General features: G+C 46.8%; 3 protein-coding genes across 4 annotated transcripts; 2 read left to right on the top strand and 1 right to left on the bottom strand.

Moving 5' to 3' along the window:
* Window positions 1–2,673: 2,673 nt before the first annotated feature.
* Window positions 2,674–11,606, top strand: LOC109972768 (tomoregulin-1-like). 2 transcript variants are annotated; one of them, XM_020621888.1, is made up of 12 exons: window positions 2,674–3,168; window positions 3,286–3,540; window positions 6,443–6,552; window positions 7,302–7,431; window positions 7,646–7,672; window positions 7,788–7,878; window positions 8,348–8,496; window positions 9,433–9,480; window positions 9,565–9,676; window positions 10,108–10,269; window positions 10,624–10,704; window positions 10,886–11,606. In XM_020621888.1, exons 2-12 carry the CDS (start codon window positions 3,402–3,404, stop codon window positions 10,926–10,928), a joined length of 1,092 nt encoding a protein of 363 aa, XP_020477544.1. In that variant the 5' UTR covers window positions 2,674–3,168; window positions 3,286–3,401; the 3' UTR covers window positions 10,929–11,606. The 2 variants fall into 2 exon arrangements, with proteins under 2 accessions (XP_020477544.1, XP_020477545.1); XM_020621889.1 differs by lacking the exons at window positions 2,674–3,168; window positions 3,286–3,540; window positions 7,302–7,431 and adding an exon at window positions 7,021–7,239 and having other exon boundaries at window positions 6,467–6,552.
* Window positions 11,607–12,284: 678 nt separating this feature from the next.
* On the top strand, window positions 12,285–18,121 carry cavin4b (caveolae associated protein 4b). The gene is made up of 2 exons (XM_020621890.1): window positions 12,285–14,379; window positions 15,592–18,121. Exons 1-2 carry the CDS (start codon window positions 14,020–14,022, stop codon window positions 16,150–16,152), a joined length of 921 nt encoding a protein of 306 aa, XP_020477546.1. The 5' UTR covers window positions 12,285–14,019; the 3' UTR covers window positions 16,153–18,121.
* On the bottom strand, window positions 18,114–19,573 carry LOC109972777 (dynein heavy chain 5, axonemal-like). Its single transcript, XM_020621907.1, has 5 exons — window positions 19,488–19,573; window positions 19,109–19,240; window positions 18,821–19,029; window positions 18,463–18,684; window positions 18,114–18,206 (listed from the first exon to the last, which is right to left on the bottom strand). Exons 2-5 carry the CDS (start codon window positions 19,218–19,220, stop codon window positions 18,114–18,116), a joined length of 636 nt encoding a protein of 211 aa, XP_020477563.1. The 5' UTR covers window positions 19,221–19,240; window positions 19,488–19,573.
* Between the last annotated feature and the right edge of the window lie 3,580 nt (window positions 19,574–23,153).

Here is a 23,153-nt window from a genome sequence, read left to right on the forward strand (position 1 = left end):
TATGGGATTAAGGTCTGGAGACTGACTAGGCCACTCCATGACCTTAATATGCTTCTTCTTGAGCCAATCCTTTGTTGCTTTGGCCGTGTGTTTTGGATCATTGTCATGCTGGAATACCCAACCACAACCCATTTTCAATACCCTGAATGAGGGAAGGAGGTTCTCACCCAAGATTTGACGGTACATGGCCCTATCCATCCTCCCTTTGATGCAGTGCAATTGTCCTGTCCCCTTGGCAGAAAAACACCTCCAAAGCATAATGTTTCCACCTCCATATTTGATGGTGGGGATGTTGTTTTTGGAGTCATTGGCAGCATTCCTCCTCCTCCAAACACGGTGAGTTGAATTGATGCCAAAGAGCTTGATTTTGGTCTCATATTTTTATTTCCTACAGACTATAATTTTGTGAATATCTGTCAATATGGTTCTTTTCCATAACACTGAATATTTTAATAGAGTTGGTTAGTGCTTTAAACTTCATCAGGGAAAATCTTTCTTTCTTTTCTTCTTACTTTCATTTTTTTATTCTTTGTATAACAAATATAAACTTCTGAATAAACATCAGCTAATCTGTCAATAACAACAGATCAGGGAGTGTTGATTGAGCTGGTTTCCAGCTATAAGTACTTAGGTTTTTTACTTGATTCTGAGTTGTCTTTTAAAACCCACATTGCTAATGTGGTTCGAAAATTACGGATGAAGATTGGATTCTTTTATCGTAATAAATCCTGCTTTTCCTTGCAGGCACGCAAATATTTAATATCAGCGACCTTTCTTCCCCTGTTGGATTATGGTGATGTACTGTATATGAATGCCTCAGCTAGATGTCTCCATTCTTTAAATGTGGTTTACCACAGTGCCTTGAGGTTTGTGACGGGTTGTAGTCGACTAACGCACCATTGCGACCTGTATGTTAAAGCACAGTGGTCGTCTCTGAGCACGCGAAGACATGTTCATTGGATGGTGCTAGTGTACAAGGCTTTGGTAGGCCTAGCCCCGGCATACTTATGCTCTCTTTTACGTAGATCGGATACCAAATATGCCTTACGGTCTTGTGGTAAGTATCAGCTCATGGTGCCGAGAGTTCGGACCGAAAAAGGGAAACGGGCTTTTGGATTTGCCGCTCCCTCTTCGTGGAATAGTTTCCATGTTCGGGAAGGAGGTTCTCACCCAAGATTTGACGGTACATGGCCCTATCCATCCTCCCTTTGATGCAGTGCAATTGTCCTGTCCCCTTGGCAGAAAAACACCTCCAAAGCATAATGTTTCCACCTCCATATTTGATGGTGGGGATGTTGTTTTTGGAGTCATTGGCAGCATTCCTCCTCCTCCAAACACGGTGAGTTGAATTGATGCCAAAGAGCTTGATTTTGGTCTCATATTTTTATTTCCTACAGACTATAATTTTGTGAATATCTGTCAATATGGTTCTTTTCCATAACACTGAATATTTTAATAGAGTTGGTTAGTGCTTTAAACTTCATCAGGGAAAATCTTTCTTTCTTTTCTTCTTACTTTCATTTTTTTATTCTTTGTATAACAAATATAAACTTCTGAATAAACATCAGCTAATCCTGCAGTGTAGAAAATAGAAATGTATAAATTCATGCATAAATCTGAGTGTTGTTTTTAATCTATATGCAGTTATTTAATAATAGAGATTGTGTCTTGAATTGTTATTATTTATAAAGTTTTATAGCAAAGGAAATGACTATCCCAAAATGAAATAAAATAAATAAAAACTCAAGCCAACTGTAAAGCCACAGAGCCTAATAGCCATTACTATTGTTAGTATTTTTAGTCAGATAGATATTGGTTAGAGACTTGATGTATTAGAAATGTTTAGAGTAGACAGGGTGTCTAACTTAGTCATTTTCATGAGTTACTGCAGGGTGCTTATGGTCAAGGATAACTAGATAGAAAAAGTGGATGACTGTCAGCAGACAGGATGTTTAATATTATTATTATGACGTGTATAACTGTAGCCATAGCCATAATATTTTCTTATGTTTAATGTTAGGACATGTCACTAGAGGTCGTGTGAGAATGTTTTTAGTTACACACCACGTAATCAACAGACGCACTAGGGGGCGCCAGGGCATAAGCACAGAGTCATGTTTCTACTCTGAGCCTAAGCTTGTCATCTGTTATAGGGCAGCAACTAATTAGGTTCATCATCAGTTAATATGCCAGTTATTTTCTTAACTAATAGACTGTGATCCAAAAGCCTTTTTGTGATGATCAACAAAATTGAAAGAAGTTTGTCACTGTTTATCATGAAAGTCTAAGAAAACCAGCTCACATCAACCTATGAGAAGCTGAAACCAGAGAGAGGTGTTCTTGGCTTTTTTGTTTACAAAATGGGTTAATTACTCAACAAAGCAGCCTAATTAATTTTCTGTCAATCAGTCTCCCCACTCCTCCTATCCATCTTTCCCTGGGTGAAGCACGGGGATGAAGACAACAGAAGCCGCCTGTGTGACAGTGACTTTATTCGGTTTCAGACCTGCAGACTAACGCAGCGGACACAGCTCTGGTCTCCTCTACAGTTTCCTCAGCTATCCCGCACTTCTCCACTAGTGTAATGTTTGGACAGTGGATGAGGTGGAGACAGTCGAGCCTCCTGCGGTGGCGGAGCATGCTGGGAAATGTATGCAGGGGCGTGTGCCCCCCCCCCCCCGACTGGAGGAGTGGTCTCCTGCGGGTCACGTGGTCCGGGCCTTTGTTGATGTGCTTGAGTCAGTGGAGAAAGAGCAGGGGGATAAAAGCCGTCCCGGTCCGACCGTATCTGTCCGGCGCACACTGGCTGCCTTGGGCCTGGATGCTGCTGGAAGCCCTTTCGGATCGTCACCTGGATCTCTGTGTCCGTGGCACTCCGCGGCTCTGCTCGCCGGTCTGAGTGCGAGGCAGCGGGCGGGGGATGGAGGCTCAGTCCGGGCTGTGAACAGATTGGTTTTAGGAGGAGTGGGGGGTCGGTGCGTGAAGCCCCAGGCCCTGCTTCGCTTTGTTGTCCTGGGATTCATCGAGCAAGTCTCCTCCCGGCTTTCGCGTCGTTTTCCAGCCTGTTTCTCATGTTTGCCTTTATCCTGAGAGAATGATGGAGGTTTTGGAGGGAGGAAGGATTTAAAGAGGTTTTTGGGCAGCGTGATTTCTTCCTCTCTTCTTGAGGTGTGTTTTGTGCCGAGGACTCTTTGAAGGAGAACTCCAGGAAAAAACTGATTTCACATTGTTCTTTTTTCACCTTTTCTTTCAACTCTTCCTTCTCCCCATCTTCTCTATCTGCAGCCTCCCCCATCTCTGTTGCTCTTCTGGACCTCCATCTGTTTCTCAGACTGCTCACCTCCCCGTCTCTGCCTGGATCCGTCCTCCACCTATCACCAGATCCCGCTTCGCCCTCCATCATGGCTCCAGCACACCGGCTCTCCTGCCTGCTGGGCCTGCTGGTTCTGCTGGTTCTGCCCACCGTCCGGACCTCGTTCACCCGCAGTGGAGGCAGCAGCAGTGCAGACTGTGACCCCGGGACGGTTGTCGACTGCACAGGTGAGACTCTCCCCTCCTGGTCACACCTGGACACATCACAGCTGAGCTCACGTCGGTCAGTCTGCTTTGTGTGTGTAGCTGCTGGAGGTCAGAGGTCACACTCATTATCTCCTCTTGTTTCAGTGTAGCTGGTCACATGATCCAGGTGCTGCCATCGTTTCTCTCGTCATGTCAACCACAGCAGGTTAAAACTTTCTGGTGTTCACTGACAACCCTCTATCCAAAGAGTGCAGTCGTCATGACGACAGGATCCTGAAGCCAGTCAACAGCTGAGCAGTGATTAGAAGCAGCCACCACTGAACTGTGTGTACGCTCTGACCACTCCTCACTTGAACCAGGCTCTATTTTAGGGTTAATGACAGGGTGGAGAAGCAGGGAGTTGCCTGTGTGTGTGTTTGTTCAGCCTAAATGTCTGTATGTTCTCGGCTACATCACGTTGGAGCGACGTTCACTTTGAAGGCCAGGTCTGCCGATGTCCTACATGTCTCATACTGCCAACAGACCAATGTCTCTGACTAACACGCTGTGCGTATTCACAGCCTGATATATCTCCAACTCTGACAGTGGTGTACCAGTGTGGGGACAACCGCCGTTCTCTACACAGTGCCTCCGTGCACACAGCCAGCTCCAAACAGAAATGGCCTTCTCTGACTGCTCGGAGCTCTGGCCTGAGTCCCATCCAGCAGAACTGAAAGTCGAACATATTACTTATGCTGCAGTTACAGAGAACCTGAATAAGCAGACACCTACAGCCAACACCTCACATCCATGTCACTCCAGGTAGAGACAAACAGCGGTCAGGCCAAGGCTTTTATACTGTATGTCTGGGCCCAGTGGGTTTTTACCCATCAATGCCCAGGAAGAGTGAATTATTGCCATTAAAAGATTCACCATAGTTTTTGGCACAGTCACTGTAAACGGTGTGTTTCTGTCCAGACCGGTGAACATGGTGCCACTGTTACATATTAGCTGTCCACATATTTCTGGCCAAGTGTGGTAACGACAGTCAGTTTAGAAAAGAGACAGATGAGACGGATTCTGATGAAGCCATTGAAGCGCGAGAGGCTGAAGGCTGGTCATCGCTTCACTGAGCCTCAGGATGGAAACACTGACTGGACTCAGACTAGCTTCACTTTCACTTCACTGCTTCTGATAAGACACTTAAAGTAACAGTTCAGCATCCTGTTTTTGATGTGTGCTAGCTACAGAGCTGGAGTTAGCTTAGCACAGACACTGGAATGAGGAGCAGTTCAGTTCCCCTGGTTTCTGGTTCTTGTTGTTCTCTCTGTATGATGCTCACACTTGACGAACTGCTGCACACAGGTTTGGTGCTGTGTTGTCTTTACACCCTCCTTGTCCCCACAGAGCCTCCGTGACTGGGCCTCTGCAGACCTGTCAGCATGTGTAAACAAGCTGCAGGCTGCTGATGCAACCGGTGGCTGTCAGATGAGAAGTCAGTCACTATGGCAGCTGGGCGTTATTGAAAAGCTGTGGGTTGTGTGTCAGGGGGAGGTGTGCGCGTTAGGACTTGTGACCGCTTCATGGAGATTTTTAAAGTTCTCCAGAGGAAGATGAAGTTCTGCAGACAGGTTTCATCATCGCTGACCCAGGTTGACCCTCCAAGAAGCCAGGTCGTCACCTGGTGAAGGAGCTGCTCTGTCTCGGTGTAGAGCGTTCACCTGTAAACATCATCTGCTTCTGATGAAGTGAAATTCTAGAAACATCTGGTGCAAATGTAATATTTATCAAGTCATTTGTTAACTACTGTTCAGCTGGTATTTGTTTCTCAGTGTTTTGTGGAGCATCTCACCTTGGCTCAGAAAGAAGTGCTGCTCTGCCCGCGTCACATGATGTTTCAGAGAGCCCGCCGGTGACGGTGGCCTAGGGCCGGCCCTGGGTCTGCCCATGCCCTCAGACTTCTCATCTAAACCTTAGTTTTGTAGGTGTTTGATTACAACCTGTCACATTCCCATCAGGCCTAGCTGTACTTTGTGTTTATTGCTAATTAGCTAATGGAGGATGTTGAGATAAGACAACCCAAGTCAACATTACAGTCACCGACCATCGGTACTTTAGCTGATGTTGGCATCTGGCCGAGCACTGTGGTATTACTGAATAAGGACAAATACACAAAACTATTATAGAGATGAATTTTCTAATTTATTTGTAATCAAACAGCTGCACTGACACATTAAGGTCACGTTCCCTGTAATTAGCAGCTCTGATTGGCTAGCCTGCTGGGCCACCGACCAATCGGCTGCCGGCGTTAAATCACTACAGCAGTCTCTGTGTTTGTCAGTCGCTTCACAGTGCGGTAACCTCGTTTCCCGTGGTGTCGTCTGTGTGTTGGTTTGGTCACAGAGTGGGTCATGCCCTCAGAGGGCCTCAGTTTGGTTTATGACATAAACCCCAGAACCAGCACCTACCTCCCACCAGGATACCAGGATCAGCTTGCATTTCATTTTAATTATCCTCTTCAGCATTTACCAACAATATGTAAACGTTTACATGGTTTGTAAGAATTATAGTTGTAAGCAGATATTTGAAGTGTTTATTAATCTTCTGTCAAGCAAGAAGTGGAGTGTCCTCATGAGTGAGCTGCAGGCTTCACCTGGAGCCTGTTTTTAGGCTGTAATTGTTCACATGCTGGGGAGTGTGCACCGTGAAAATGATGCTCCTGTTTGCAGTGCAGCCATGAGTGCACAGGCTGCCGTCACTGGGTCACCATGATTCCACAGGAAACTTAGAACCCTGTTGATTCTCAGGCTTTTGTAGTTGTCTTGTGGTGTCGTCTTCAGAAAACCACACCGTGTGTGTGTGTGTAACTCTGAGGAGGAATTTAGATGCAGCCTGCCTCAGTTCCTCCGAGGCCAACGTGTTTCTGTCTGCCTGTGTGTTTCAGATGTGTCGGAGAAGAAGAGCGACCTGCGAGTGTGCGATGCCGAGACGTGCCCCTTTGGAGGAACCTGCCATGAGACCGGAGCCGAAATCAAGTGTGTCTGTCAGTTCCATGTGAGTTTCACACACACACACACACACACACACACACGGCTGCAGTGTTCATTACGAAATTCGCTGCTCGCCAGCAAAGGGCGGAGCATGACTGTCCTCAGGCCGCTCCGCTGGTGACTCGGCTGTCTGAGCCGTAGACCCAGTCTCAGGCTTTCCTCTAGGACCTCTCTTGGCTGCTCAGGTCTGGCCAGTCTTGTAGGGATGGTGTCAGTGAGTTATGAGAGGAGCCCATGGGTCGCCACAGGGCGCTGTAGTTCAGTGTCCGTCTCCTCAGGCCAGAGGCTTTGTCTTTCACTCACAGCGGCTTCTGTGTAGCCACTCTACCATAAAGGCCTGACTGATGGAGAAGCTGCTGAGACGCTCGCCCTCCAGCAGCATTCGTTTCTGCAGAGGACATCTGAAGCTCTGTCAGAGGGGCTGCTGGGTTTTCGACCTCCTCCCTGACCGAGGTCCTTCTTGTTCCTCCAGCTGGTCGGATGCCGACTCTAGAAGAGTCCTGCTGGTTCCAGACTCCCTCCATGGCCCAGTTACTGAAGCCACGGTGTTCCTGGGGAGGCTCAGAGTTTCAGATGTGGTTTCATCCCCTGGTCCTGATCTGGGCCTCACCACAGAGAGCTCCCGGACTCCCTGTGTTTGTCAGTCTGTGTGACGTCACAGCTTCACACAGCTCAGGTTGTTGCTGCCATGGTGAGATAATCTTGTGTGTGTGTGTGTGTGTGTGTGTGTGTGTGTGTGTGTGTGTGTTGCAGTGCCATAAGAAGTATGTCCCTGTGTGTGGCTCCAATGGAGACACGTACCAGAATGAGTGTTTCCTGAGGAGAGCTGCCTGCAAGAAGCAGAGAGCCATCATCACGGTGTCAGAGGGACCCTGTTACCATGGTAACACACACCAGCTCTGTCTGAGCTGCTCATGTCAGTGTGGGGAAAGTAAAGAGTTTACACTTTGAGACTTGGACACATGATGACATAGTGCTTTTATTATTGTGTTTGCTGAGCATTGAGTGCATCTGGTCAGTGACAGGCCACACTGGAAAACGTCCTCTGTCAACTAACAGATCAGAACGTCTGTCTGTCCTTTGTGTTTGTGTGTCAGACGGCGGGTCAGGATCCGGAGATGCAGGTAAACAGTTACTCCAACATTGTGATACCCAGAAAATACTACTACTGTCAATAAAATGAAACAATGTAGTAATAATAAATGTGGGGGACATGTAGTGACGATGTGTGTCATGCAGATGACGAGGGATCTGGTCGCGGGAAAAAGGCCTCGAAATGTGGAAACTGCAAGTTTGGAGCCGAGTGTGATGAAGACTCTGAGGACATGCTGTTAGTATACACACACACACACACACACACACACACACACAGAGGTGGGGGGTGAACCAGAGTCAGAGGTCAGGACTGACCACAGTGTCTGATGTCTGCTGAGAACAAACGTCCATAAATTTGCTGATAAATCAGAAAGAAGACGCTTCAGAAGCTGTCAGAGAATTACACAGTGATGGCTGCCTGTACATCCACGGGCACAGTGCACACAGGAGCTGCTAGCTGCTAACTCAGCTGCTTTTCTACAGGGACAATTGGACAGAACTGGCTAAAAATGATGCTCTAAAAAGAATAAAAGTGCAAATCTGTAGCTGCAGCGAGCGATGTCCTGCTCCCCTCTAAGCGTTTTCCTCATCAGATGTTTCACAGTGGGCCTTTGTGTTTGTCTTAGGTTGTTTGACAGATGAGCAAAAAAAAAACTAGAGAAATGCATTTCCTGTCACTTTAGTTTGTGTGTGTTTGTGTCCAGCTGCATGTGTAACATTGTGTGTAACGGCCACAATGACAACCCAGTGTGCGGCAGCGATGGCGTCACCTACGACACGCCGTGCCACGTCCGAGAGGCATCCTGCCTCAAACAGCTGAAGATCGACATCAAACATGTGGGACGCTGCCAAGGTAACAACAAAACAACAAACACAACACCAGAAGTTTCCACCTGCACCACTGCTGCAGTGACCTGATGACAGCATGCAACTTGTTTTGACCAATAAACGTCAACAAACCCAGTAGAAAGGGTCAGATGGAGGGAAGGTGTGGTGGGAAAAAGAGAGGAGAGGAATACAGAGGAGAGTGAGAAAGGAATCAGATGAAAACGAGAGATGGAGAAGACGCAGGAGGCAAAACAGGAAAAGAAACATTTTAATTAAGTGTTTGGCAAATAACATAAGAACAGACACATTTTCTATTCACAGTCCAGATGTAGGAAACTAAAACCCAGAATGATCCTGCTTGATCTACATACAACTAGAAAAATACAACTCCTCAGCCGTGGTCACACCATGTTAACTCGGCGTTTGAATCACAGACGAAGCAGAGCAGGAACGAGGTCCGAACACGTCATCGCAGTTGAACTGGCTCCGAGTGCTGAACAGACACACCTACAGCGGTACTCAGCAAGGAAAACACAGCACGTAGACCTTCTTATCCCGTCCACCGCGTCTGTTACCGAGTCAGACAGTCTTAATGCCTGTCAACAGAATTTTGAACAAACTGCCAGGTGTGCAGGAATTCTTCATCTGGTTCCAATAGAAATTAACTTGGCTCTGTTTCCAGTTGCTCCCACTGCACAGTTTCTAACATCCTATTCAGAATTTACAGAAAGAACAAACATCCATCACTGTGTATTGAAACAAGTATTGTAAGGTAAACGCGGCCTCCTGCGAGTGGAGGCTGTATGAACAGCACAGCAAACCGCAGCTACAGGTTCGATGTTAAAACAGAAACCGATCATTTCACAGGAGCCACGTGGTTCACAGCTGTACAGATGACAAACCTCCTCTTCTGCACCTCACAGAAAACATTCTGTCTCACTGTTTCTTCTTCTGTTTTCAGACAAAAGCAGAAAGGACGACAGTGGCAAGACTAAGCCAGACGTCTTCGGTAAGACCCCCTCACTGCACTTTGACTCTGTCACCCTGTTTCCTCTAAACAGCCAATCAGAAACCAGGTTGTCTTTTCCCCCAGCGGTACCCAAATCCAGTGACGGGGAGGGGTTTGTGGACCACTGTCCTGAAGACTACGCCCAGTTTTGTGAACACGGCCACTGTGAGATGAGACAAAACCTGCCGACCTGCAGGTAACGCACGTTTGTACCTCTGTGTTTGTGAGGGCCACTGGGAGGTTTCTGAATTGAGGGGGAGGACGTAAGCGGCTGCGTCAGGTGTTTAGTTCCCAGTCTGTGTGGAGGACACATCACCTGCAGATCCTGGTGAAAACGTGGCGTCTGTCCCAAATCTTTTGATTGAATCCATGTTTCCCTCACTTGCGCCTTTTCTTCACACCGTAGTCTTGCCCATGTAAGATGTGAGGAAAAGATGTAAGAAGAGCGGAATCAAGAAAATGAGTTTTACATCTTTCCTCCGATCCTTCAGGATGGGCGACTGGAACGACCTCTGGGTCGAGCAAGGAGCAAGGGATAATTAAATAACTGGATGTCCCCCAGGTCTGATGCTGATTGTCCTGGTTTGTAGAACCCATGAAACTAAGTGTGGTGTGTCTGTGTGTCAGGTGTGAGGCGGCCTACGGAGGTCCTCAGTGTGATCAGCTGCTGGACTTCAACATCCTGTACGTGGTGCCCAGTGGGCAGAAGCTGCACTACGTCCTCATTGCCGCCATCATTGGAGCTTTTCAGATCGCCGTCATTGTAGCTGTGGTCATGTGCTTCACCAGGTACTCACTACTAATACTGTTACTACTACTGTGGGTACTAGAGATACCTGGTACTGCAACATGTTTTGGTAACTGCAGTAAACACATGGTGTGGTGCTGGCTTAGTGTTTCAGTGTGTGCAGCTGCAGTGAGCAGTCACTCTGACAAACAGCCTCCTGTGAAAAGCCAGTGATCCAGAATCCAGCTGCCAACACATCAGCTGTTCAATACTCCAACATCAGCGCACATCTTAAGTTTTGTTGTTTTCAGTCTGTAGTTTGGTCACTGTTTCAGACATCCAGAATATTGGATGATGAATCACTTGCTGTGTGCAGCGGTGTGTCCCTGACATGTACTTCCTGCTGTGTTCTGCAGGAGGTGCAACAAGACGAAACGTGGCCGGAGACAGAAGCAGCACCTCGGCCACTTCCCATCAGGAACATCCTCCAGGATGATGTAGGATGACACACAGGAAATCCAGCTTTTCGTACCACAGGGACAGACTGCGTTTTTGATAGCGTGACTTTTTAGTGCCTCTTTCTGTTCCATTTTTAAATAATTTTTTCACTTTCTTAAGGGGCCTTATTTTTAGGATTTTTCACCGTGTTTGATTCATTTTTGTCTTCACTGTCTGCAGACGACAGGGTGCAGACGTCCAGCCCGGTCTGTGGCTGTCGTGATGCTGCCATCCTCTGAGACTCTGAGACACTGCGGATCCTCCGACAGGAAACGAACATTATTTATCTGACTGATTCTTCATGCTGGACCGTCCATGTACAAACTGAGGAAACCCGGTTTCTTGCTGTTCTCACCCTGAGGGCGCAGACTGCTGCTGCTTCTCTTTAATGCCTAGACTGGACTTGAAGGAAGAGTAAACGCATTTGGTTTAAATTCAGGATTGTGGAAGGGACGGCCTCGTTCTGAATAGGCTTAGAGGCTGCTGACATGTTAAATACCACTGAATTTATGTGATTTGAACTCAACTCTCTGAAATTTCCAGAGTTTTCATAGTTAAAAGCAATATTCGGAGCCACCAAAGAGACAACAGCCTCCTCTTGTAGGCTGAGAGATGTGATGCTCAGATCACATGACATCTATAGCCCGATGTTTAAGATTGTGAGCAGCTTGATTTTTTTTCCTCGTCCAACAGGTAGCCGATCCAGAGGAAGACCCAGGACACGCTTGAGAGAATATACATCCCATGTGGCCTAGGAACACTTTGGAAGGAGCTGGCAGACATGGCTGTGGACAGGGAAGTCTGGACTGCCTCGCTGAGACAGATCCACTGGGTCTTTAAGTAATCCCACAGGGAAGGTGCAGCATCTGCTTTACAAAGTCACAGAAACGAAGGAGAATTACCCACCACATTAGAAACACAGTCAACAGGGGCTACTGCAGCAGGCGGCCACTAGAGCAGCGCCACGTGGCCCTAGCCTGCTGCCACCTCACTTGTGTGCAGATAAGAAAAAAAACAAAAGATGGATTTTTTTTTTGTTACATTATTACAACTTTAATTTTTTACTGGACACATTATTTTTGTTCCTAAAAAGTTAATTATGAAAACTTTTTTTAAATAGTTTGAAAATAGAGGCAAATTCAACTCACAAATTCTGCCAGATGGATGTCAATGTCCGATACAGCAGGACAGCGCTACAGATTCAGTGGTATTTAATCATGAATTATTCAGCCTCTGTGGTTGTGATGCGCCTTCCCCAAGAAGCCCTGTGGTGGTGGGGGTGGGGCGTCAGGACCACCAGGTCATCAGGGACCACTGCAGCCCTTTTGGGCATTTAATCATGTCTAATGGTTGTTTTCTGTTTTGCTGCACCTCACAGGGTCCAAACATTATTTAAATTTTTTAGATTTGTTATGAAAAAACCAAAATGCAGTTTTTCTACTACAGTAGGACACAAGCTGACATGTACAGGCTGCTATTCTGTTATCCCTTAGTTGTCTGATGATGCCGTTCCAGAAATGGACTCCAATGTTTGATGTGTTTTGACAAGCTGATGATAATTTAAATGAGTTTTTTTGGAAAAATTTTTTTTTAATATAAATCGTAACAGTGGTACGACGTGTCCATCAGTTTATTCTGGTAGAAGTAGGTAATCGAGCTAGGCTGAGGTTCCTCAAAGGGTCACTTCTCTGAGATCTTTTTGCTGAACTTTCTGAGACAAACACATTTTTGTAACTGAAGCAGTGGTGAAGCCATTTCTCTTGGTCATGTGACGCCGGTGGGAATCCAGCCTGATTTTACTGTAGATGTCACGTACTGCATGAACTAGTAGCCTGTGCTCGGTGCTGTAGTCTAACTAGAATTAAATTATGATGTTCAAGCCTCTGTGTTGTCACTTTGTTTCTTCCCTTACTGGAGGCGATGCAGCTTTAAGGCGTCCTAGTTGCACACCTTGATGTTTATGCACAGTGAGTGAGCTGGAAACTGCTTGTGATTACAGGTACTGGACTTAGAGCTGCATACTTATTCTCAGTAGTCAGAAGTACTGACTGTAATGTACAAGAGTATATAAGGTTTCCTGCTGGCTGCTGAAGCATCTATGGGAGGCGGAGTCAAATATAGCAGTGACGGCAGGATAATTATAGGCAGCAGCTGGTGGAGCGTATTTAGGTGAGCAGCCCCCTTCTCCCTTCAGTGGATGCCATCGCTCCTTTCCAACATCACCTTATTCTACTCACACTGTCACACATGCTTCCCCCTGTGGGGTTTTATACTGCCCGTGTTAGTGAAGCAGCAGAAGCAGGTGCCCTGTGGTGCTGAGCCTTGATGGTGCTGTGGTAGGTCGCCAAGAGTACAGAAGTCCAGTCTACTGGCCCAGACTTGGACTGCCTGGCCCCAGAAAAGCAAAGACGGTAGCGACGGCAGGTCTTAGCTTAGGAATGTATTCTGGAAACTGAGCTGTTCATCTGGAGGCCAACAGTCCAAACCTGGAGGGGGGATTAAGACAGAACAAGTGAAGAGGTGATAGCTGATAGACGGATGATGGAGCAGTATATGGGAGGGGGTTTCCACTGCTCTCCCAAAGAGGCCGAGGGAGTCACTTTACCCTCTGTATTTTTAGCAGCAGAGAACAGTGAGGGCGTCTGGGATCCATGTTTCCATTTTAAAATTCTCTGACTGGTGGGACGTTTGTGGGTAGATCAGTGTTTCTCAAAGCCTTCAGGAGTCAAACCTGTCTTCTTAATGCCAGGTCTGACTCAGAGAAGCTTGCATTATTGTATCTGCGCTGCCTGGTGACTTACTGCAGAAACAACCCCTTTATTGTTCTTTGACTAAACACCAGTAAAACAGGTGTTTCTACCTCTCAGCTCTCCCTCTGTATTTACCTCCGCTCTCTTTTTAGCCTCACAATTCCCCCCCTCCACCCCCGTCTGTCTTCCAGCAGGGTGGAGTCTATCGGTTGATCTGACCAGTTTCAGGGTCAACCTCCAGTTGCAGAGGGTTGATTCGGTCATTCTGTCCCCCTCCATTCTCTCCTTCTTCCAGAAGGGATTTCTATTCTTCATTTCTTCTACTCACTTCCTTTGTTTGGATCCTCGAACACCTCAGTCCTCACTCATCCTTCTCATTTCCATGCTTTTGACCATCACTATTTTTTTCCAAAGAATAAGATTTCACTGCAAGGTTCAGCTGATCCTGCCTCAGCCTGTCTTCTTCACCCACCCTCATCCCTACTTCTCTTTGACATTTGGATTGCTGCGTCCCAACAGTCAGCCAACAAACCAGACGACTAACAGGCAAACCAAAGAGCAACTATGACAGACAAGCCGGGCCTGCCGACCGGTTGTGGTGATGACACGGGGAACATCATGGCGTTGCTGGAGCGTGTGGCAGGCCTCATGGACAATGTTCAAGCCACGCAGCAGCGTATGGAGGAGCGTCAGCAGGAGCTGGAGAACACCGTGAAGACCATCCAGGCCAACGTCGTCAAGCTGACCAGCGACCATGCGGCCACCAGCTCCACCGTCGACCGGCTGCTGGAAAAGACCCGCAAGGGCCGCCACATCAAGGATGTCAGGGTCCGTGTGGAGAACCAGAACATCAGGGTGAAGAAAGTGGAGGCCACGCAGGGAGACCTCCTGGCCAAGAACAAGTTCAGGGTGGTCATTTATCAGGTAAGAGTCTCTCTGGACTCTTTGGATGTGCGGATTCTTTCTGAGCTGTGGAAATGGACCTTTTGGCATCTGACCAGTTACCTCTGGGAGCTGACTACTAATATAATTGTCCTCGTGTTTGGGCTGGATGTTGGTTGATAGAGAAACCAGCCAGTTACACAGCTCCATAACTAAATTTACTGTAAAATGTTCTGGTACTATTTCTGGTCAGGACTCACAGAAGGCACAAGCTGGTACTGCCTCATCACGACATATGAGCACAGGCAGTGGGGTCTGGAATACTGAGCCTGAGCTGAAATGGATTTTGCGGTAAACCTCCCCAAACTCATCAGAGGGCAGGTCTGAGTGGGACTCAGGGACAGTCAGGTTTGATCCAGAAAGAACCCATCCAAGAACCCCCTTGCCCAACTCAGGGTTTAGATATTAGGTCTCGGTCACAGGAACAGCTGGACCCATGAAGACCTTTGACATACAGTATGAGTACATGTTGGTCATCACCACTGTGGAGCCAATGTTGGGTAATGTCCACATCATAACCTGTTCCTTTATTAAGCATTTTGGTGCATGATGCCTCCAAAAGCTTTAACAAGCTGAAGACGTTAATATCAGTTTCTTCTGTGCAGAAACATGAACTTTTCAAAAAGATGTCGCTGTTGGTTTCTGTGCACTTTGGATTTAAACTAAACTACGGTTACTGAAGTACACAATCTTTACTTGTTGTACTCCGACATGAAGTGACATTGTGCAACAGGCTGTAGGGACAAGTGGGGCTGTCTGATCATGAATCAGGGTTAATGCTCCCTGACTGAATGACATCTGCAGGAGCGACAGTCAGTTCACAGCCTCTGCTCTACAGTTCTGCTGCTGTTCATGTTCAGTGTAACATGATCTGAGAGTCAGAGATCATGGCGGGGTCTGAAACTGGAAGTGATCCAGCTTTGCTCCATACTCTGCTGCTCGCTGACATGTTTAGCTTCCTGCAGCTGAGCTGCAGAAACAGGTGCTGAAGTTTATTTACAGAGGCAGGATCAAGGCCTGCATGCTAACAGTTCTGTGTGGCACACTTTCACAGGACTGATTCAAACAGCTGAACTTTGTCCAACTCAATACAAAACCTATAGTTTCTATATCTAATGCATGACAGCAGTCGGTGTGTCAGTAATTGAAACATCATAGATGTTCTCCCAGTGTAGCACTCTGTTCTGTCCTCAGGGTGACCAGGAGGTGAGGGCCATCACACCAGGCACTGAGCCAGCAGGAACCGGCAGTAGCAGCAGTGCCAGAGCTGAAGTGGAACCGGACAAGTTTGAGCTTCCTCCAGAGTCGGATGAGGAATACATGGTGGTGGAGGAGGCCGATTCATCGACTGCCAGCCACGTGAAAAAGACGGGCCTGACACGCATGGAGAGCTTCAAAGCCACTTTCTCCAAGGAAAACATGAACAAGACCCGCGAGAACCTGGGCACCAAGGTCAACAAGTTCAGTGAGCGCATTGTGACGGCCGAGAGGCGTGAGAAGATCCGCCAGTCCGGAGAAAGGCTGAAGCAGTCTGGAGAAAGGCTGAAGGAGACCATCACCAAGAGCGTCCCAGCCAAGCTCAACCTGAAGAAAGAGAGGACTGTAGCTGAGGGCCAGGAAGGGGCCGAGGGAGCTGTGCCCATCCCTCCACCCAAAGGCCACAAGGGATGCCCGGACACCGCCAAAGCAGCTGCTGACGAGGGCAAGGCGGAGGAGTCTGAGGTGCCGATGTATGACATGAAGCAGCTATCGTAAACCGGGAGACATTGCCAAGATCCGGGTCATTTGCTTTGGACTTCTGAGACCACACAGCAAGGGAAGGAGACGTTTTAGGGTCAGAGCTGCAAGTGTGCAAAAAGCCAAGATGAACATTTGTCTGAACGTTGCTGAAGGAAGTGAGCAAAGACCAGGCTGTAGCGCGACTGAGCATCAAGACACAACAACCACACAAGCTCCTGAAATCAGTGACATCACATGTGCAGTTCTGTGTTTATTGTAACATCAGCAGGTATATAGTCTTTTTAGTTTTGAACAAACTGTGACCTTGGAAAAGAAATGAACTGAGCTTCTCACATCGCCACACTGCCGCAGTTCACCTGTTTCTGCATGTTGATGAGTGAGATGCTGGATGACGAAATGTTCGGTTCTGTAACATGGCAATAAAGAGCTTTACACTCAGTGTAGGGGGTGGCTGTTTGTTCCCTGTGTACGTATTGACACAGAGCCCAGACCATTAACATGATGTATGGCGAGAGGTGAAGCACACGTCTCTCAGCCGTTATCCACTGATCAACTAGTAACGCCTACAGAATGGAGGAGTTCACCTTCAGATGGTGCATGGTGCCCTGTATCAGCGATACCCAGGGGATGTGCATGGTGCACTGTGTCAGCGATACCCAGGGGATGTGCATGTGGCCAAGACCCCACAGTGGGAAACATCTGCCTTACAGACAATAACTGATTGTTTTGTTTTTAAGGAAATAAACTAAAGAGAAACTGAGAATGCCCTAAGTACAGCTATTTGTGGACAGGGCCTCAGTGTCCAGGCAGGGGTCAGACCGAGCTCCAGAATCATTTCACCAAGCCCCAATATCTTTAGATTTTAGTTGTAAATGCAGCACAAAAACTGGTTTTGCATGTTCTGTTTAGCTGTGGCTCACTGTGTAACATCGATAAGGTGCAGTCGAGCTGAAAATGAAGCCGTTTTCTTCTGAGGTTTGCTGAAACTGCACTGTGACAGATTTTACAGTATTCTTGGTGTTTTTAGCCTCTGTTAGCGACTGCAGTGATATTAGCTTAAGGTAGGTTTGTGTTTGTGATGTGGACAAAACGTAGTATTACCACTCGTTATGAAGTACAGGGAGAGGAAAACCAGTACGTCTTTATTTCAGTGTCAGAGAATCTACTACAGCAACTTGTTTAAAAAATACAACTGAAGGAACAGACTTGATATAAACAGAGAGGGGATCTGATATCAAGGCTAAGTTTGGTCTAAGATTTGTATTGACTTATACCTGTAAATCTGTCGGAATTCACACTGATGCTATATAAAACTGTAATAAAAGAAACCTTGAAAACAGAGTCTGCTCTTTGTCTTAAAATATTTCTAGTTCTATACACGAACCCTTTGGAGTCACATGAATTTATAAACTTGTCCAGATAAAGTCAGAGCTTCATTGAAGTGACAGTTATGAGCCAACAACTAACGTTAATGACACACAAATCACTGTACTGTCCTGGTCCGTTAATGAGCCCGGAGGTGTGGGTTCGAGCTGCTCTGACTTCTAACGAACCTCTAATCATTTTGAGTTCATTATTCACACGAGGTGAACCTCACAAAAACTTTCACTTCAGAGAAAAATTCCAAAAACATTTAATTAGACAATGTTTTTTGTTCTTAGACGTTATGAAGTTATTCTCTCATCTATCATCAGCCGTGTTTGATTTTCAGGGCCACAGACTCCATTAAGTCTCTACTAGTTGATTGTTTAAAGTGAAACCACAGGAAAGAAGAGGCTCCATCTAAAGCCTATAGCAGGGATGGGACTTGTCTTTTACCTTAAAAGTTACTATCTGAGCCTGTAAACGCTGCTGGACCCCAGCTGCTCTGATTCTTCCTACTCAGGTTCACTTGCAGTCACAGAGCAGCACGGTGCTTCTCAGAGTCCAGTGCTCCGCCGCCTGCACGCTCCTCAGCCGCAGAGAGAAGATGAAGTTCAGGTCGGTCTGCTGCGGCGCCGGTTAGTGTCGGCCATGTTGGCTGAGCTGACGGCGTAGACGTGGACCACGGGGAGAGGCGTGAAGAGGACCTGAGGGTAGACGCCACCGAGAAAGCCTCTTGTACTTTTTACATTTTGTCACATTTAGTTTTTTACTCATTGCTTTAAAATCGATATTTTTTATGATTTTATTTCATAGTTTTCGAATTTTATTACTTTGCTATACAATAGAAATTAGTTTTATGGTCGATTTATTTCTAATATTAAATATTAGTAAAATCTTTTTAATGTTAAAAAAATTTTTTGTATTGTTTTTATATTGTTTAAAAGCCACGCCCACACTAACCTTGGGCGGAGCCTCAGTGAGCTTGGCCCCACGTCGGTCCCATCCCGCCCCTTCCAGAAAGAGGCCGTAGATGTAAACCCCGCCCACATCCTCAGGGGGTGGGGCTGACACATCCTCCCTCATCATCTTGGTCACGTCATTGCTAAGGACAACAGTATCCAAGGCCCAGCCCCTGGACAGATTGCCGCGTGTAGTCTCCTGACGCATGGCGATGAGAAAAGCCTTCAACAACACACACACACACACACACACACACACACACACACAGAGTCATAAAAAAACGACCAGATGTGTGGGTATGACAAACATTTCTAAACTTGGTTTCCCTCATTCATGTGATAGCGACGTCTGAGCCAACCTGTGGGTTTAAGAAACCAGTGAGCCAGAACTGGTGCTGCTGCCCAGCGCCGATCCAGCCACTGAGCTGCTGATTCCTCTCCAGCAGCTCGGTGAACCAGAAGCCCAGCGTGGCTGATGGCCAGCTGAGCCGCAGCCACAGGCGAGGGATGTGTGCGTCAAACATGCAGTTGAGGGCATCGCGCAGGTCCTCGGACATGATGATGGTACCTGCAGCGAGAAACACGCTGTGGGTCACGCTGATCGGAAACCTGCGTGTGTGAGTGGTTGTGCATGCACTGTGACAGACCATCGATGTCCAGTTTGAGGTCAGTGAGCGTGCTCCGTACGCTGCTGATGACTCGCTGCATGCGGTCCACTTCCTGTCGCAGGAAGATGTTAATTGGCTGAAGAGGCCCCATCTTCTGCAGCTGACCTTTGACTTTCCAAACACAGAGTTACTTAGGATTTCTGCAGAGAAACCTATGACATGTTTTGTTTATTACTTTGTATTTACAGTGAAGTCAGGTTGTGTGTGTACAGAGAGGCCAACTGTTTCCAGGCTGGGGGCTGTAACCTCCCCCCAGCTCCCGGTGCAGAGAGCAGGACGGCTGCTTCCACTAACTCTCCCCCCAGAAAGCAGAGAACTGGTGAAGCGCTAGCCGTACACCTGTTCAGCACACACTCACCTCATGTGGCACGTAGTTAGGCGGGAGCTTCTCCAGCATCTCGTTGGCTTGTCCCTGTACGCTGGCCTCCCTGGTCTCCCCTCCCCTGGCCCTGCCATCCTTTGGTTGGATGCTGATAATGGTGCTGAGCGTCTCATTGGCCAGGTTGGTCTGGTAGGTGATGTCAGCATTGGGGTGGAGCCCCAACACCTCAGTGCAGACAGGTTCACCTGTGACTTCCTCTGTGTTCTTATACCCTGTGCGGTGATGTATCACACTGGTGCTGTGAGCACGCTCTGACCTCTGGCGAGTCGACCGGCGGCAAGGCCTCAACGTGCTGCAGGACATCCTGGACAGTCTTAGTCTTGGCGGGGATGTTGTAGCCTTTATAGAAGCAGAACTTGTCGCTGAAGGTGTTCTCACTGAACCACACACGAGTGAAGGTGTTAAGGAGACGTTTGTCCAGGTCGTCAGTCACCCGCCCGCCATACTGGACCTCACCTGGGTATGGATACGAAGAAACCGAAGGCAGAGATTTTTAATATTCATCTACTGAACTGAGCCGTTAGTCTTCTTTCTTTCTGAGCATCTCCACTCTGTTCTGTTAATCCTGTGTGTTTCTCTGACTAAAATGCTCTGAACACAAAGATCCAGTTTCAGTTGTTTGGTGAGTTGACTTGAGGGTTTCCAGCAGCCTGCTTCCTGCTCCAGTAATAAACTTCTGTGTTACTGTTACAGTGACAGCGTCACAAATGTTTGACGGCGGGAACGCTCGAAGTACTCTGCACACTTCTCTGCCACCAGGTCCCTGAGGGAGAGATGTTATGTGATCAGTCTGCTGCACATAGTGATAACATGCGCTTGATCAGAATGTGAGTGCTACCTGGAAGGTTCCCATGGTAACCACCACACTCTGCTTCACATCCTCTGAGCAGCAGAGGTCCTGGTACTAAGACAGGAAGTGATGCGACACAGCAACCAGGGCGTCACGCGGCCAGCACTGGAACCAATCCACTGTACAGCTCGATATCAGACCTGGGAACTGGTCAGGTCAAAGGTCAGGGGTCACTGGGGAGGCTGAAGGTCAAAGGTCACTGACAAAACTAACAAAGTTAGTAAGTTGACCTCAAGTGCTTTACAGTATTTACCCATTAACACACTGATGGAGGTGAAGCCGCCATAAATCATTCACGCACACACACAGATGGTGACATCACCGGGAGCAAATTGGGATTCAGTGTCTTGCCTATAGACGCTTCGGCATGTGGACTGGAGAAGCTGGGGATCGATCCACCGATCCTACGGTTAGGGGCGTGACCTGCTCTACCTCCTGAGCCACAGCTTTTAATGGTCAGTATGAACAGAGGGAGTGATCACAGCTCGACTGGGCGCCTGGCTGTGACTTGTGGAATCTAAGAAGAATTCATTCAACGCCTGTGCTTCACTTTCTTCAGCGTGACAACCAAACACTCCTAAAGCACACACTGACAAATCATGTCCGAACATTAACTGTACGCTGTACATATGTGTGGCTCCGTACTGATCTAAAACGACTTCACTTCACCTTCAGGGAACGAGTGCGAAACTTTTCCCCGACAGGCGAGAAGCAGAGGACAACGTGGAAGTCGGCGAGGGTGCTGTCGCTTCATGACGGGAATCAGATCCTGAGCGATGTCATCCAGCTCGTCATGGGCAAAAAGGTTGGAAACCTCCCAGCTCGCCAGGACGTTGCTCATGTATTCTGTGGAGGAGAGAAGAGAGTCATGGTCAAAGGATGAAGGAAGGGTCAACAAATGTGGAACAAGCACAGACAGGGCAGGAGGTCATGACTTTTACTCTCCATCAGTGGGTTACACACAAGTCTGACAGATTTCTGTGGTCACATGTCTGCTCCTCTGAAGATAAACCCTTTACATTTGAATGCTTATGTTGTCCTTTAGCGTTGTTGACATTATGTTCCTACAAATATGAAAGCAGCTCAGTCAAACAGTTGGTACCCAGGAAGGCTTCATCTTTAATCTCGTTGTCAGTGAAGAGGAATGTGACTCCCTTTCCCTGCCCACCAGCGATTTGATACAGAACCTTCAGATCCTCCAGAAGGTTAGTGCTGCTGTACGACCTGCACGACACACACACACACACACACACACACATACATGTCTTTATGCCTTTGTGTGGCCCACGTTCTGTGACTTCTTTGTGAGGGCCACCACTTATACTATAGCTACAATGGTGCTAAACACAAATCTATCATGAGGTGGCAATAGAGAATCAAAATGCCACTTCAGAATTCAGAAAAACTCGAAATAAAAAAAATCTTTTTCTTCTACACGTGTGAGGACCGGAGCCTGTTGCCAAGCAGATTTGGTGAACTGGGCCTTCTGTCACAAAGCACCAAAACAATGCATGTTATATCAACAGATTTTAGCAGATTTTTCATAACTGTCCCATCTTACTTTCCTGGTTAACCCAAACCACAGCATTACAGAGATGGAAGCATGCGGTTTTTAATTTTGCCAATGTAAAGTGTATTTAAAGAATAATGTCCACAACTCCATCATGTCTCAAAAAAGGAAATTGTTGTAGTTAATTTTTAATTTATGTTGTGCAAATAAAGCCAGTTGTGACTAATTTCGTGTGCTAAATTATTTATCAAGCTTCTATCAATGGAGTGGGTGAATTAAAATAGGTAAATCAAGATTAGAGGACTTTGACAATTGCTTTCAGTGTTACTGGTGTTAAGAAAACTTAGCAAGTGACATGTAAGATTGAAAAATTCTAAAGTTTAGATGTCTGCAAAACTACCCAGTTTTAAATGCAGCGATGCATACCATATACAGTGCCTTGCGAAAGTATTCGGCCCCCTTGAACTTTGCGACCTTTTGCCACATTTCAGGCTTCAAACATAAAGATATAAAACTGTAATTTTTTGTGAAGAATCAACAACAAGTGGGACACAATCATGAAGTGGAACGAATGTATTTGCTTTTGAATGATAGTTACTGTGAATAAGTTGGTTTCATATGATGAATAGGGTTAAAAGATTTACTGTATGGTGATTTATTTCATTTTATTTTGAAGGTTCAAAGTGTTGTGTTGTGTGTAAAATATTGCTGTGATTCACCATCTGCGTGAAGTTGTCCCCCCATCCAACGCAAAATAAAGCCAAAATGGTGTCATCCGTTTGTGCTTCGTTTGTGCTGGTTTGTGCTGCAAAAAGTTTCGTTTGTGCTGTTACGGTATTTGAGATATTAAACAATATCTTTGGGGGTCACCTATTGGTAGAGGGAGTGACACCCAGAAAAAGGAGAGAAGAAGAAAGGAGGCGGTAGAAAGAGGTAACGAGGTGAAGAAAAACGGGAAGAGAAAAAGTAATGGAGATGCGAAATGTGCCAAGCATAAGGACTGTATTTAGACTATCAACTCGATAATCTGCACCAAGATATATGTCCAACATCGTCGCCATACACAACGGGACATTCTTCGGTATTACGTTGTATGGTGTTATTGTGCATAGACCTGTAGTATATCTAGTTTGTTAACATTAGTTAGCTAAGCTAATGTTACTATCGGTAGTACAGCTAACCCAGCTTACTCAAAGAACTGTATTAGTTTCTTCCGACCTGGAATGGATGGACATTATGAAGGACAATGCTACGTGTGTGACTGGTTGTATGGTACAACAAG

This window comes from Monopterus albus, unplaced genomic scaffold, assembly GCF_001952655.1.
Source record: "Monopterus albus unplaced genomic scaffold, M_albus_1.0 scaffold269.1, whole genome shotgun sequence".
Taxonomy (NCBI): domain Eukaryota; kingdom Metazoa; phylum Chordata; class Actinopteri; order Synbranchiformes; family Synbranchidae; genus Monopterus; species Monopterus albus.